We start from the raw sequence: 17374 nt of genomic DNA on the forward strand, positions 1-17374 counted from the left end.
TGTTGTTAAAGCTGTCAACTCCCAAGGTTAGTCCAAGAAGTGTTACTTTCATCAAAGTCTCCATAAGAAATAAAATTTAACCATATTATGTTGAAAAGGGTCCTGAGGAAATTTTATAAAGACAAATGTTATCACTGATCATTCCCAATTGGCAGCTCTTCAACTTTTTTTTTTTTTTTTTTTTTTTTTTTTGGTTTTTGGGCCACACCCGTTGACACTCAGGGGTTACTCCTGGCTATGCGCTCAGAAGTTGCTCCTGGCTTGGGGGACCATATGGGACACCAGGGGATCGAACCGCGGTCCATCCAAGGCTAGCGCAGGCAAGGCAGGCACCTTACCTCTTGCGCCACCGCCCGGCCCCGCTCTTCAACTTTTATAATTATTTATTCTCTAATTACAATTCTATTTCAAATTAGGCACTACTAAGCTATTTTACAAAAATTCAACCTGCAAACTACTGTAGAAAGATCAGAGATATGGGGGAAAGTGTGTGTGTTTGTGCACGTGTGTGTGCATGTGAGCATATTTAATTGTGCACATATATTTTCCCTGTGTTGAGAATATGCCATTTTGTTTGGGGTTACTGTTATCTGTTGGACATATACAAAAGGCATTTAATTTCCTATAAGTGCTTATTTCTGCTTTTAGCACTAGACCAGATGTACTATTCTCTTGAACATCTTCAGTAAAAACAAAACAAAAGTCCTAAAGCCAGTTTTTTAAAAAAACACCTTAATTCTTAAACCCCCATCCTCACATCTTTTTTGCTGTTTTTTTTTTTTTTTGGTTTTTGGGCCACACCTGGTGACGCACAGGGGTTACTCCTGGCTATGTGCTCAGAAGTCCCTCCTGGCTTAGGGGACTATATGGGACACCGGGGGATTGAACCGTGGTCCATCCAAGACTAGCGCAGGCAAGGCAGGCACCTTACCTCTAGCGCCACCGCCTGGCCCGTTTTTTGCTGTTTTAATTTTCAAAATCTTGTTTAATATATTACAGAGATGTATTTTCTCTCAGAACTGATTCTATGGTATTAAAAACATGTAATTGGCATCTGTCTAACATGCCTTATACTAATTCTACTCATTAATAATATCACGTTGAAAACAAAATGACTGCACATTACTTTGATTTATTATTACTATCACTTTACTTCTTTAGAGCAAACCAGTCTCATTCACATAGGAGAAAGTGATTCATTAGAATTAAAGTACCTTATGGCAGTGGCTCAACAATTAAGTGAGTCAACAGAGTTAGAATTAGAACATTAATTCTAATTTAAATTCAGTGGTCTTTTTAATGAACCCTAATCCTGTTTGGTTTTCTCTGAAAGACTAGAAACTCCAAAAACCACAGTGAATATTATTCTGACAGGGTTTGAAAAAAATTGGTTTAGAGACCTAAATTTTAAAAAAGCAACACATTAAAGAAGACCTCAAGAATATGAATCTTAAGACTAGCTTGTACTAATATCTCTAATTTGAGATAGGTCACTTCAATGCTCTATAGCCACCAGGATCATTCACATAGGTAATATTGAATTATACTGTCATATTTTAGGGGAATATGTCTCATCCATACCCTCTGTCTCCTCCATAATATGAAATGAAATACAACACTGCACCTGGGGTCAGACAAATTCAAATATTTGCATAGAAAATTGGACAAATCACATTAGTTTTCTAAACCTTGATTTCCTTCTCTGTAAAACACACACACATACAAAAACTTCCCTTGTAGTCATTGTTAGGATTAAATGATAAAACATTTGCAAATATTTTCCCAGCACAATGCATATAAACTACTTTAGGAAACTCTAAAAATCACTAGACGAGTGGCCTTAAGTTAGTGTCATGTTAATTCTTTCACCCTACCAGGAAGTATACTGTTGAGTTCAGCACAGTAGTCCATAGCAATGACTTCTTAAATTGTACTCTAATGGTCCCTAAAGGCAGAGGAAATTTCATAGTGTTACTGTCCAGTTACACCTGTTTTGGGAATACAGTACTCCCTTTTCAAGTACCGTTAATATACTATCTTTTACCAAACACAAATTCTCTTTAAGAAACAAACACAAACGCCTTTCTGTTAGGTAGAGGTTGGGAGAATTGTAACAGACTTTTCTGAGTTCTCTAGCAAAAATTAAATAAAAAGCATAATTGGTATTTGGCCATTGTAGATCCTGGATAGTGATATGCACTTGGGGAAAAGAGGACATTTGGATTCATTCGAACTGTAGTTACAACATTTTGTTTGTTTATATTTATGGCTTGTGTTTATGTTCTCTGCACTTAGTTTTACTCTCTAAGCCTTGAAGGACTCACAATGTACCTAGCACAATTTAATACATACATGTAGGCTTTCTCATTTCCTAGTCATTTAGTATTCCCCATGTATTAATACTTACACCTATACTTTTTCAGCTCAGTTGCCCTGCTATTTCCAAATTTAGGTAGACAATAAGGACTTTTTAACAACAAATATGTTCTTAGCCCTTCCTTCACCCATGTGATTCAAAGCTGAAACCTTGCCATCTAGTTAACACCTGGTGCTGCTCATCAAAATATAATATCCTTTCCAAGATGACTGGAACTCTTTACAATGCTGTCATATAATGAAGAGTGCAAGAGAGAGTTTGGAGGTTGATTTTCATCTATAGATTGACACTGCATTCTCTATGCTTAAAGAAAATTCAGTTATATTACTTTTAAATACTATACATAGAGTAACTCCAATTCATCATATTTAATTTTTATGGTACAAAATGTAGTTTAAGTATGCCAATGTTTGAGTGTCTGGTAGATCATTTGTGATAAGTGTCTGTTGCTTGAAGAAATCCAGATCTCTTTAATAAAATCCAGATGGGGAAACTGGGTCTCTGGCAACTATTGCCATATCTTTGCCATTTGAATTTTCTCTAGCCTGTAAGCAAATCCAATCCTCTATATCCTGGAAATCCCAATCCAATCAAGTGGTGCTCTGCTTTTTAGTTACTGGACTAAACACAGGGAAAAGATTCATTCTTCCCAGAGGAAATATGCATTTCTCACAAGCATCTATCTTGGCACCAAAACAGCTAGCTAAGCAAATTAATAGTGTAGGCAAGATTGCATTGGGGAATGTTTGTCCTACTTAAGATAATAAACTTTTTAAATACTTTGTGCACATCCACTTACATACAAATAATTGATATGCTAATTAAAATGATTCATAAAGTCCCTTTCCTGAGGTGCTATACAATGGTGCTTAGTCTACTAGTGTGCTTAGCACTTGAAAGTAATAAAAATGCATGAAAAAATAATTCATGATTCAGACAGGCTTTCCTCTCTTTGGTCTGAATTAGTAAAGCTTGCCTCTATTTAAAAAAGGACAGATATACTTTTATTTCATTCTGAAATTATTTGAGATAGTCCCAATCTTCTAGCCTTAATTTCTCACCTAAATGATCTCCTATCTAGAGGAACACACAAACTTCTTCACCTAAAGTTCATTTCTCAGTTATACTTGCATAGTCTCTAGTACTAGCATTTACATATAACTTTCACTTTTTAACTTGTTAGCTGGATACTTGCTATATCTTTTTTTAAAGATTCCTTTTTTTTCCTTTAGTATCAATGGGTATATCAGTTTCTCTATATAGTGCAGTGGTTAGAAGTGTGTCAGAATCAAAACATGATATAATTCATAACTACAGTTGCAAAAATACTGAACTAAAAACATTTAGCAATTGTGACCTCAAAAAGAAAACTATTAAGTGATATGTAATACCATTCACTTTCTAAAGCAAAAGGTAATGATTTTTTTCCATTTAAAATCAAGGATCAAAAACAATTTCAGGTTTCCAAACTTCAATAAGAAATTTAAAAATCTAAGTTATTAAATGTGATCATTATTTTGTTACTTATCAACAAAATTATAAATAAAATCCATTAAGAATGAAATTATTTTTAATTTTTAGCAATCACTTAAGTTCTATTTAACAGACAGAATTGTGTATACAAGTCATGTGGGTCACTACAGAAAATTTAATACATTCTTTTTTAATTTTTTTCTACAATTTCTTGAGATAATAATTTTCTAAGAAGTCTTATAATCACAATTGTAATTTGTGAAAACTTGATACCATACCATGTGATACATGGGTATAACATAGTTAGTGTTCAGAGATAGGCAAATATAGATTCAATTTCTGTCTTCCTCACTTCTTGTGTGGTTTTAAGCAAAAAGAATATTTTTCTTATTTATAAGAAGAGGAAAAATTACCCACCTTGGTAGGTATTGTAGATTGCACACTGCTATAAGACTCAAAATTTTTAAGCAAAAAGAATATTTTTCTTATTTATAAGAAGAGGAAAAATTACCCACCTTGGTAGGTATTGTAGATTGCACACTGCTATAAGACTCAAATAAAAGGGATCAATAAAAATGTAGTAAAGTTTGATAAAGGCAAATGATCTATAGAGCTAAGGTGGAGCTGTATTTGTCTTTCTAGTTATTAGTATGGTGCCTGGCCTAGAGTAAATGTTCAAATACATGTGCTAAATTAATGAATTAGTATGATTATATAAAAAGATACCAATTTATCTATGTAATACAGTAGCATCACCCATTATTCTTTTAATTAATATATTAAAAATCTGATATGCTGAATCACATTATTCATTTGTAGGATGGTGAGAATGATTTCAGAGAGGTGAATTTAATGAATCCTGTACTGAAAATATCACTAACTTGTATATCAGAGACCATGGTAAAGTCAAAGGATTATTCTCTTTCATTGAACAAACTACAGAAGCACTATTTTAAGTATCAGAAATATGTTTTTAATTTGTGTGTGTATGTGTGTGTGTGTGTGTGTGTGTGTGGTTTTTGGGTCACACCCAGCAGTGCTCAGGGGTTATTCCTGGCTCCATGCTCAGAAATTGCTCCTGGCAGGCATGGGGGACCATATGGGATGCCGGGATTCGAACCGATGACCTTCTGCATGAAAGGCAAACACCTTACCTCCATGCTATCTCTCCGGCCCCTAGAAATATGTTTTATATGGAATTAATAGCAATAGAGATCTGTATATAGAGAGAAAATAATTCCTCATAATAAAGAAAATTTGAGCTTAAGCAAAATATTCTATTGATAACCCTGATATTCTAGAGTGCTTTCTGGGAAGGATATTCATGATTAGTCTTATGTAGTCTTATCCTTGCACTGTAACAACATACATTTGTAAAAAAAAATTGATTGAGGGGCGCAGAATTGCAGTGAGGAGGAAGCTGAGACCCTAGTGTGCAGCCCATATGTGGAGTACCTGACATGCTTGAATAAACAGAATTGCAGTTCACCAACATATGTAAGAGGCCAATTCCTGGCTATCATGTACACAGCCTAAAGGTATCACTCACCCACATAAGCTCCCCTGAGATTTCCAGAGCAGGAAAGAAGATTGACAGTGACATAGAAATGAAGCACTGTGAGATTACAAAAAGAAACATGGTATAGCAGCACAAATCTTCACCACTCATGTGTGTGAGGATTGCAATTCTTTAGACACAAACAGTAGTAACCCTCTATATAGCCTCCTGAAATGGAGTTTAGATCGAAAATGCTTAGGAACTAAAAGAAACAATGGAGCATACTGCCAATGAAACACAAGTTGATATGAGAACAGAAATGGGGAAAACATATCAGAACTGAAAACCCTGGAAGGACAATTAAAAATTCATTGGAAGGCCTCACCAGCAGAGTAAAAGTGTCAGTGCATTGAATTGGTGAATACAAAGATGATGTACAAAAAAAATTTCCAGAAAACAACAGAAGAGGAAAAAAAGGTCAGAAAATTAATGAATAGATGTCAAGAGATCTCTGGGATCAATTCAAGAGAAACAGCATAAGAATCACTGAGATCCCAGACAACCAGGGAAAATTCTCCTATAAGAAAGCAAGAATCAAAGATATTATTGCTGAAAAGTTTCTAGAGCTGGAGAAAGCATGCAGTCACATTCTGGATGCCCAAAGAGTACCAACTAAAAGAAACCCAAATAAAAACACTCCAAGGTACATCCTAGACACATTGATGAAAACCACAGGTAGAGATAAAATACTGAAAGTAGTAAGATCACAAAAGGATATTACATACAAATGTGCATCCTTAAGATTTATGGCAGATGCATTACAAGCAGCCTTTGAGGGCCAGAGGCAGTGGTGAAATATAGTAAATCAAACAAACAAAAAACAATACAACAAATTCAATGCTTCACCAGGGACACTTCACCCAGCTAGACTGTCATTCAGGTTTAAAGGAAGGGTACACAGTTTCATGGATAAAAAACAGTTCAGGAATTTTACAGAGTCAAAACCAATTTTCAAAGAACTAAAGGCAAGACAACCCCCACAAACACACCAAATTTGTACTAATAGATGGCACAAATTTCCATGACAATCTCTCTCAATATTGATGGACAAAATGTACAAATTAAGATAGACAGCATGGCAAATGGATCAGAATATAGAATCTAATATTCTAATGCCCACTAGAAACATAGAGACTCAAAGTCAAAGGCTGAAAGGTAATTTTTCAACCAGACAACCCACTCATAAAGGCTGGATGGCCATACTAGAATCAGACAATGTAGACTTCAGGCTGAGCATGATTATAATGGACAGAGAAAGTCATTTCTAATGATTTATGGGCATGTACACCAAGAAGAACTCACAATCTTAACATGTACCGACCTAATAAGGACCAGCAAAATATTAAAACAACTGCATTTAGACTTGAAGAAAATAGTAGGAGACTTCAGTACTGCTGTCTCCTACATCGCCACAAATGAACCAGCTCAGTAAGGAATGACATGCTTTGAAAAAAAATAAAAGGAAAGGAAATTAATATAATATAACTTTGCAATATCAAAAGTCAAATACACATTCTTCTCTACTTTACATGAGACATTCTCCAGAACAGACCACGTGCTAAGACAAAAAAAGCCTAACATACTTCTATAAACTCAATAGGATAAAGATCATAGTGACTACCTTCTTAGACCATGAAGCACTGAAAATTAGATGTTATTCACAAACAGAAATGGAGAAACAACACAAATTCCAGGAAACTAAATAGATCACTACTGAACAAAGAGGTCAAGGAGAAAATTGAAATTACAGAAAACTAATGAGAACATGAGCTACCGGAATTTGTGGACATAGCAAAAACAGTGTTAAGAGGCAAATTCATAGGTATGAAAGCATTCATCAGAAAGGAAGAAACAGCCAAATAAACAACTTGAATGCACAACTTATAAAACTGGATAAAGACAGACAAAAAAAGCTCAGAGCAGGTAGGGGAAGGAAATAAAAATCAGAGCAGAAATTAATGAACTGGAATCCAGAAAAACAAAACAATCCAAAAGGATCAGTGAAACCAAGAGTTTATTCCTTAAAAAATAATAGTTTTGGAAAACAACTCAGAAGATTCATAAAGAGAGAGAGAACTCAAATAAACCAAATCTAAAAGAAAAGGGGGGAATTAAAAGAGACACAAAATTTCATAGGAATATAGGGCCGGAGTGGTGGTGCAAGTGGTAGGGTGTCTGCCTTGTACACACTAACTAGGATGGACTGCAGTTTGATTCTCCAGCAACCCACAAGGTCCCCCAAGCCAGGAGCAATTTCTGAGTGCATAGCCAGGAGTAACCCCTGAGCTTCACTGGGTGTGGCACAAAACACCCAAAAAAATCCAGGGGACCATTACAGATTACTTTGAGAAATTATGTACCACAAAATGAGAGAATGAGAAGAAATATACAACTTGTTGGGCTCCTAAAACAACCCAATAGTGAACCAGATGATTTGGAATATACCTGAACAAACATAACTATTGAGGAAATTAAAATGGTAATTAAAGACTTGTTCAAAACAAATGTTCAGGCTGAGATGGATTGACTAGTAAATTATTTCAAGCCTTTAAAAATGATTTAGGGGCCGGAGAGATAGCATAAAGGTAAGGCATTTGCCTTTCATGCAGAAGGTCATCAGTTTGAATCCTGGCATCCCATATGGTCCCCCGAGCTTGCCAGGAGCTATTTCTGAGCATGAAGCCAGGAGTAACCCCTGAGTGCTGCCGGGTATGACCCAAAAAACAAAACACAAAACAAAACAAAACAAAACCTCCCCCCCAGAAATTGATCTCTGGTAAAAATGATTTAATGATAATTCTTTTCAGGCTTTTCCAGGTTTTCTTTTTTGGTTAAAGAAACAAATACTCCCAAAGAGTTTATATGAAACAAATATCACTATAGTTACCAAAAGCAGATAGAGGCACCACAAAAAAATAAACAGAATTAGAGGCTGATAACCTTGATAAACACATAATCTGAGTTTTTTTTCCTTAACAAAATAACAAAATACTAGGTAATAAAACTCAGCAATGCATCAAAATGGTCATACACCATGACCAACGATTCATTCCAGGGATGCAAGGAAGATTTAACCTATTCAAGTCAATCTACATAATATGCCATATAAACAAAAGAAAGCATATAAGTCTTATGGTCATAGCAGTAGATACTAAAAAAGTACATTTGATAAGATCCAGCATCTGTTCATGATAAACATTTAATAAAAAGGAAATTGAAGAAAATTTCTTGAACATAAAGCCATTTACGACAACCCTATAGCAAATATTATACTCAATGTGAATAAAAATAAAAGTCTTTCTTCTAAGATCAGTCATACATACCAGACAAGGGTACCCATTTTTATCACTTTTATTCAATATAATATTGAAAGTGCTTGCCATAGTAAATAGTCCAGAAAAAGATATCAAGCATATCCAGATAGGATGGAAAGATGTGAAGCTCTCAATATTTAGATGACATGCTACTATAATGAGAAAATTCTATAGAATCAACAAAATGTTTCTAGACACAATATATTGTTATAGTAAAGAGGTAGGTCATAAAATTATAAAAAGTTTATGGCTTTCCTATATAATGGTAATGAAAGAGAAGAAATATTACATATATAAAGAAGGAAAAGAAAAAGGCTTGTGAATACCACACTGAGAAGTAATTAAGGAGCAAACTAGAAATTTGGTGGCATACAAAAATTAGAGCACCTTGTAAGTGAATATGATGGTTTTGATTATATACAATATCAAACTATTAGTGTGGCTTTGGTCGAGCCACTTGTCTCTCCTACACAGTGACTGGTTATCTGACTAAGCATCATGAATAGTGTACAAAAGCATTATAGCTATACAGAGGAATTCTTTTAAAGCTGTTCCTTAAAATGAAGAATTTTGTGAAAATGGAGGCAATTTCATCCTTTAGAAATGTAATGCATTTGTTATTGGCTACCATACCTTTCAAAGATATGGTAATACTTCTCATCCTGTATGCCATCCTGAATGGGCACGTTTACACTGTAGTATCGTCCCTTTCCTAGGCCAACATCTGACACATCACCAGTTCCTATAAGAGAAAAACAGAGTAAATGATTTCAAAACACAAGTACTAGAAAAGAAGAAGGATTCAGGCCCGAATCCTGTCTGCTATTTCTGAGCAGACAGCCAAGAGTAACCCCTGAGCACTGCCGGGTGTGGCCCAAAAACAAAAAAACCAAAACCAAAACCAAAACCAAAACGAAAAAAAAAAAAAAAAAAAGGATTCAATAGGGATTCAAAAGACCAAAAGGCTGATTAAGAGAACAATGAGAGGAGCCAGAGTAGATAGGGTATTTGCCTTGCATGTAGCTGATACCGATTTGATCCCTGGTATCTCATATGGTCCCCTGAGCACTAACAGGAGTAATTCCTGTGTGCAGAGCCAGGAGTAACAACCAAGCATCACTAGGTATAGGCCAAAAACCACACATACATTGATACACACATGCACATAGTGATGGCATCTAAGGGAACACAACTAAGAAAAATAATATAGAAAAGTAGTTGCTATCAAATTTGGATGTCATAAGAAAAGAAAAAAACCTTATTGCCCATCTTGTATCAAAATATCCTTTGCTTAATTTTTCTAGGGCCTTAGACTGACATAATATTAATACATCATTTTAATGATCAGAATGTTAGTACAGTATATAAAACTACAAATGAGTTTTCTACTGATAGCCCATAAAATCATCTGCAGAAAGAAATAGCATTACATTCGTAATTGTCATGGTTACCTAAAATAACTTTTTAAAATTATGTATTGAATGAAATACCAAAAAGATATTCAAATATAAAGTTCAAATTCATACAATCATGAACAGTTCTGTAACCATGGTGCTTAAATAAAATAGTTATAAGAACTCCAGTGTTTATTCTTCAAATGTAATTCAGAGCACACTGATAACTTGCCTGGAAAAAATCCTGGAGAAAATTTATGTAGAGACACTGTCATGACTTTGGAGGTAAAACTGAAGGCATCTTCTACACCTATCAAAGAAAGAAACAGGAGAATAATCATCTTATGCAAAAATATCACCCATTTACAACAATGGAATTTCTAGATAGCAGCTGTGGAATAGAAAAGTTAAAAATAATAAGGTGTACAAGTCTAGCAAAGGTATAAAATTAACATATTCCTCTGAGGTTTGATCTGTCAGTAAAGGATTAAGTAGAACTTTAGTTACAAGTTTTGGGGCTCCTTTTGAAAATTCACATAAAATTATAACTTGATTCCTACTTTACAATCAAAAGGATGATAAAGCTTTTTAAAATTTCAACTATATCTTATTAAAAATTAAAAGTTGGATATAATATTATATATTTAGTCCTATATTTCCAGTGGAAGTTTATTTTTCTGGTTTGTTTTTGTAGCACACCTTGATGGTGCTCAGGGATCACATCTGATGATATTCATATAGATGCCAGAGAATGAACCCAATTCAACAATGTGCAAGGCAAGTGCTCTCTACTTTGTACTACTGCTCTGGCTTTTAGTTGTTGTTTTTTGTTTGTTTGCTTTTGGATCACACCCAGGAGCACTCAGAAATCACTCCTAGCAGGCTTGGGGGACCATATGGGATTCTGGGAGTTGAACAACTGTGCTTCTGCATGAAAGGCAAACACCCTACCTCCAGGCTATTTCTCCAGCTCCTGTTCTGGCTTTTTTTTTTTCTTTTTTTGGTTTTTGGGTCACACCTGGCAGCTCTCAGGGGCTACTCCTGGATCTATGCTCAGAAATCGCTCCTGGCAGGCTCAGGGGACCATATGGGATGCCAGGATTTGAACCACCATCTGTCTGCATGTAAGGAAAATGCCTTACCTCAGTGCTAATCTCCGGCCCCTGCTCTGGCTTTTTTAATGTCAGTTTGTTTTTTAATTTTCTGTTCAATTTTTATTGAGACCATTGTGAATTACAACTCTTTCAAGGAAATCTAAAGCAAGAATAAATAAATGGTACTACAATAGACTAAAATGTTTCTTCACAAAGATAAACACTTCTATTAAACTAAAATAATATTAAATAGAAAAAGGTATTTGATAATGTCCATCAGGGGATTGATATCTAAAATATAATATTAAAAATACTTATAAATTCCAACAAAGAATAGATTTCACAGGCAATTATCCAAAGAAGATGTATCCATGGCCAGTATGCACAATAAAAGATGATTATAATCAATTTCTTACTTTATTTTATATTTTATTTAAACACCTTGATTACATACATGATTGTGTTTCGGTTTCAGTCATGTAAAGAACACCCATCACCAGTGCAACATTACCATCACCAATGTCCCAAATCTCCCTCCTCCCCACCCACCCCCGCCTGTACTCTAGACAGGCTTTCCATTTCCCTCATACATTCTCATTATTAGGACAGTTCAAAATGTAGTTATTTCTCTAACTAAACTCATCACTCTTTGTGGTGAGCTTCCTGAGGTGAGCTGGAACTTCCAGCTCTTTTCTCTTTTGTGTCTGAAAATTATTATTGCAAGAATGTCTTTCATTTTTCTTAAAACCCATAGATGAGTGAGACATTCTGCGTTTTTCTCTGACTTATTTCACTCAGCATAATAGATTCCGTGTACATCCATGTATAGGAAAATTTCATGACTTCATCTCTCCTGACAGCTGCATAATATTCCATTGTGTATATGTACCACAGTTTCTTTAGCCATTCATCTGTTGAAGGGCATCTTGGTTGTTTCCAGAGTCTGGCTATGGTAAATAGTGCTGCAATGAATATAGGTGTAAGGAAGGGGTTTTTGTATTGTATTTTTGTGTTCCTAGAGTATATTCCTAGGAGTGGTATAGCTGGATCGAATGGGAGCTCAATTTCCAGTTTTTGGAGGAATCTCCATATCGCTTTCCATAAAGGTTGAACTAGACGGCATTCCCACCAGCAGTGGATAAGAGTTCCTTTCTCTCCACATCCCAGCCAACACTGTTTATTCTCATTCTTTGTGATGTGTGCCATTCTCTGTGGTGTGAGGTGGTTGTTTTGATTTGCATCTCCCTGATGATTAGTGATGTGGAGCAATTTTTCATGTGTCTTTTGGCCATTTGTATTTCTTCTTTGTCAAAGTGTCTGTCCATTTCTTCTCCCCATTTTTGATGGGATTAGATGTTTTTTTCTTGTAAATTTCTGTCAGTGCATTGTGCATCTTGGAGATTAGCCCCTTATCTGATGGGTATTGAGTGAATAGTTTCTCCCACTCAAGGGGGGCTCTTGTATCCTGGGCACTATTTCCTTTGAGGTGCAGAAGCTTCTCAGCTTAATATATTCCCATCTGTTAATCTCTGCTTTCACTTGCTTGGAGAGTGCAGTTTCCTCCTTGAATATGCCTGTAGACTCAATGTGCTGGAGTGTTTTGCCTATGTTTTGTTCTATATATCTTATGGTTTCGGGTCTGATATCGAGGTCTTTCATCCATTTGGATTTTACCTTCGTACATGATGTTAGCTGGGGGTCTAAGTTAAATTTTTTGCAAGTGGCTAGCCAGTCTTTTCACAATGTCCCACCACTGCTTTCTGGCCTTGAGTGTTTCTGGTGACAGGTCTGCTGTAAATCTCAAGGATGCTCCCTTGAATGTAATTTCCCTTTTTGATCTTGCTGTTTTCAGAATTCTGTGTCTATCTGTGGGATTCGTGATTGTGACTAGGATGTGTCTTGGGGTATTTCTTCTGGGGTCTCTTTTGGTTGGTACTCTTTGAGCATGCAGGATTTGATCACATATATTCTTTAGCTCTGAAAGTTTCTTTTTTTTTTTTGGTTTTTGGGCCACACCCGGTGGTGCTCAGGGGTTACTCCTTGCTGTCTGCTCAGAAATAGCTCCTGGCAGGCACGGGGGACCATATGGGACACCGGGATTCGAAGCAACCACCTTTGGTCCTGGATTGGCTGCTTGCAAGGCAAACACCGCTGTGCTATCTCTCTGGGCCCAGCTCTGGAAGTTTCTCTTTAATGATGTTCTTGGCTGTTGATTCTTCCTGGAAATTTTCTTCCTGGGTCTCTGGGACTCCAATGATTCTTAAGTTGTTTCTGTTGAGCTTATCATAGACTTCTATTTTCATCTGTTCCCATTCTTTGACTAATTTTTCCACTGTCTGTTCATTTGTTTTAAGTTTTTTTCTAATCTCTCCCGCTGTATGGAATTGTTATTTATCTCATCTTCCACAGCATCAAGTCTATTCTCAGCTTCTGATACCCTGTCCCAGAGTTTATTCATTTTGTCATTCACTTCATTTACTGAGTTTTTCAGTCCTGTTAGTTGACATGTTATTTCAGTTTGGAGTTTTGTGATTTCTGTCTTCATATTTTCTTGGTTCTTATTAGTGTTCTGTTCAACTCAATCCGTGGTTTCTTTGAGTTCTTTGACCATCTTCCATATTGCTTGTCTGAAGTCCTTATCTGAGAGGTTGATTAGTTGGTTGGTCATTATCTGGTTATCAGAATTGTCATCTTCATTCTCTATGTCTGATGCTGGCCTGCGTTGTTTCCCCATTGTCACACGTGTATGGTGGGTTTTTCTACGTGTTGTGGTGGTGTACATTGGCTAAATGATGTAGGTAGCCACTCCTCTGGCTCCGCCCTTTCTGGATAAGTAGACTTGCCTCCAAGGGAGGGGAGTCCTCCGTGGATGAAACCTCACACAGGATCAAATCGTAGGCCCGAGTACGCAGCAGAGAAGACAGTCCGAAGAGAAATGCTGGGCTTCAGTGATCCAGCACAGTTCTTAGTGTGATTTTTTTCTTCTTGTTGCGATGGTGTTCTTTCCTTAGAAAGAGTGCACGGCCGCATAGCAATGTGGAGTGGCCGTGCTCTGCTGAAGCCTCTTTTCGGCCCACTCCCAAGAGGTTCACGCAACAGGACAGTAGACAGACACACACAGGCAGCACTCACAATTTTTCAGTCGGGCCCCACTGGGCTGGCGTACTTTCGTGGATTTTCCCAGCCTGACGTCACAAACAGGGGACCTGGCTTTTGCAAAGTACTGTTTATAGCCCAATTTCTTACTTTCAAGGAGATGCAAATACAGACAAAGAAAATATTGCCTCACATATTAAAGTAGGTATTATTCCAGAGAAAAGATATAGCAGGTTTTAGAGATTATGTTGAGAGAAGTTTACATTGTCTTTGTGAAAGTGTAAATTAGTGCAATCATTATAGCAATCCATTTGGAGATTCAACAAAACTTAAAACTGAAATTTCATATGGGCCCCGTGGAAAAGCATTCTAGATTAGAGTGCCTGCCTTGAAAGCATATAGTCATGGTATCATGTTCCCAAGTGTCACCACATCTACAAGTGACATTTGTGGCAGATCTGCTATCATTACCCTGGTTGTTTCTGGACTCATAGCAACCAGTATCATGACAGTACCACAAAGTAGTAAGCACCATAACTAAAAACAAATGTGCAAACAACACGTTCAAGGAATTATGAACCTTAGTGAGTACATAAGTAAGCAGTATAGCAACCCCTGGTGCACCTCAATAATGGAACTCTTATCCTCCTACTGAGGGGGCTATCAACTGATTCAGCCTCTATGGAAAAGCAATATGGAGAGTTATCTAAAGGATTGGAATAAAATTCCAGATCCAATGTAATAGACCCAGTGACACAATTGTTGGCTTCTGTCCCCAAAGCACAAAAATATTCATTTAAAAGGATGATCACATCTATCTTCATCACAATATTTAGTACAATAGCCAAGATATAGAAACAACTTAAATGCCCAACTATGGATAAATAGATCTAGAAATCGTGGTATCTGCAAGAAAGAGCAGAGACCATTTCTGTCACCATGTTAACCACGAGAAAAGTCCAGCCACTGTGACACATGTAGTGAGACAGATGTTGGCACAAATATAAAACAGACGTAAAACTCAAAAAAAATATTTACAAACATTAATGTCGACATATAATCACCCTAAAGTTGACAAGTATAAAATTACATAGTGGGGCAGGAGCGATAACACACCAGTAGGGTGTCAGCCTTGCATGTGGCTGACCCAAGACAGACCTGGGATAGATCCCCAGCAACCCATACCGTCCCCAGAGCCAGAAGCAATTTCTGAGTGCATAGCCAGAGTAACCCCTGAGTGTCACCAGGTGTGGCCCAAAAGCCAAAAACTAGAAGCCAAAAAAAATTGCAGAGTAAGATCTTACATAGTAAGGTCTCTTCAGTGACTAGAGTACTTGTTTTGCATGCAGCTGATATAGATCCAATCCCCAGCATCCCATTGGATCACCTGAACACCACCAGAAATTGTTTCTTATTGCAGAGCTAAGAGTAAGGTTTGAGCTTCACTTGGTGTAGTCCCCCCCCAAATAAAGAAAGAAAAAATTCCAAATCACCGAGTGACTATCAGTGGTCCTCAAACTATGGCCCGCGGGCCACATATTGTATTTGTATCTTTTGTTTCTTCATTGCAAAATAAGATATATGCAGTGTGCATAAGAATTCGTTCATAAGTTTTGTTTTTACTATAGTCAGACCCTCCTATGGTCTGAGGGACAGTGAACTCGCCCCCTGTTTAAAAAGTTTGAGGACCCCTGGACTAGAGGGATAAAATAACTTGATCTATACCATGAATAAGGGAAAATATATCATATGTAATGACATCATAGATCAGAGTAAAAGCCAAGTGTATGCTATTTCAAGCCAGTCCAGAGAAAAAGGGTTTGCATGCTTACATTTAATGAGATTTTCAACCAAAAATATAGTAAGAGACACAGTATCAAGAATATAATCCACCTATTCCTAATAAAAGTTGAAACAGAGCTTCCACATGAACCACAAATTCCATTCCTAACAATATACCCTAGGGATCCAAAAATACCATGCAGAAAAGCCCTCTGCATTCCTATGTTCATTGAAACACTATTGATAGAAGCCAGAATCTGGAAACAACTCAAGTACCTAAGAACTGATAAATAGAGAAAAACTGTGGTACACCTATACAGTAGAATACTACTATTAGTTAAAAGAAAGTCACAAAATTTGCTTATACATGAATGAATATGGAGGGTATTATGCTGAGTGAAATGAATTAGAGGGAGAAGGCTAGATATGCAATGGTCCCACTCATTTGTGGGATATATATAAAAAAGATAGTATGATATTAATATAAATGGATGAGGGCCAGTAGAATCAGTCCATGGTAGGAAGCTTGCCATAACAGGAGGGAAGTGTAGTTAGAGTAGTGAAGGGACCTTTACGACAATAATAGTCGGAATGATCAGTCTAGACATGTACTGGGTGCTGAAAGGAGGTAAAGTGATATGCATGATAGCCTTTCATTACCAATATTGCAAATCAGTGTCTATAAGGAAGAAAAGGAAGAAAGAGAGAAAAAATGTCTACTATAGGGAGCCAGATTCTCTTTCACAGTCTTAGCATAAGCACAGCCATCTTATAGCAAATTGCCATTTTCTAACAGGCCTGTCCTTTATTTGAGCTATACATTGTGTATGTGCCAACTGGCCATGAGTTGACACATATCAAAAGAACCAGGGGGTCACACTCTTCTGGCTCAGGAAACTCAGATCTATAGATAGAGCATTTGGTGTGATAATAGGATGTTCCTCAAGAAACTTGTATCAAATTAACAGGCACATGCCAAACCTTTTGAACTGCATGCTTGACAAATGTATGCTTGACAAATGTTTGCACTGTCCCCTCTTCCCTTTGTGTAAAAACTATATAAGTCATGGCATTTCAAAAATAAATTGACGCCATAATCAGAATCCTTGGTGGTCCCCTTTTTTCCACCCACTTTTTTGTACGTGCAGACCCTTTCCATGACCATGAATAAACTGAAACTGCAGGCTGGCACAGTCTACCAGAGAGGCAGGCAGGGGAAAGGTGAGCAAACTGGGTATATAGGTATCAAGAAATGTGCACTGTTCAAGGGTATTGTATATTAGATG

At 36.7% G+C, this 17374-nt stretch overlaps 1 protein-coding gene across 1 annotated transcript in view; it reads right to left on the minus strand.

Annotated features, from left to right (window-relative positions):
* The window catches only part of HDAC8 (histone deacetylase 8), a 171792-nt gene that overhangs the window by 110376 nt on the left and 44042 nt on the right, over nt 1–17374 (minus strand). Inside the window, exons 6-7 of the mRNA XM_049767414.1 lie at nt 10349–10426; nt 9356–9464 (exon numbers count right to left, since the gene is read on the minus strand). Of these exons, the coding sequence (XP_049623371.1) occupies nt 9356–9464; nt 10349–10426 (187 nt within the window). The remainder of the gene's footprint in view (nt 1–9355; nt 9465–10348; nt 10427–17374) is intronic.

This window comes from Suncus etruscus, chromosome X, assembly GCF_024139225.1.
Source record: "Suncus etruscus isolate mSunEtr1 chromosome X, mSunEtr1.pri.cur, whole genome shotgun sequence".
NCBI classification, from domain to species: domain Eukaryota; kingdom Metazoa; phylum Chordata; class Mammalia; order Eulipotyphla; family Soricidae; genus Suncus; species Suncus etruscus.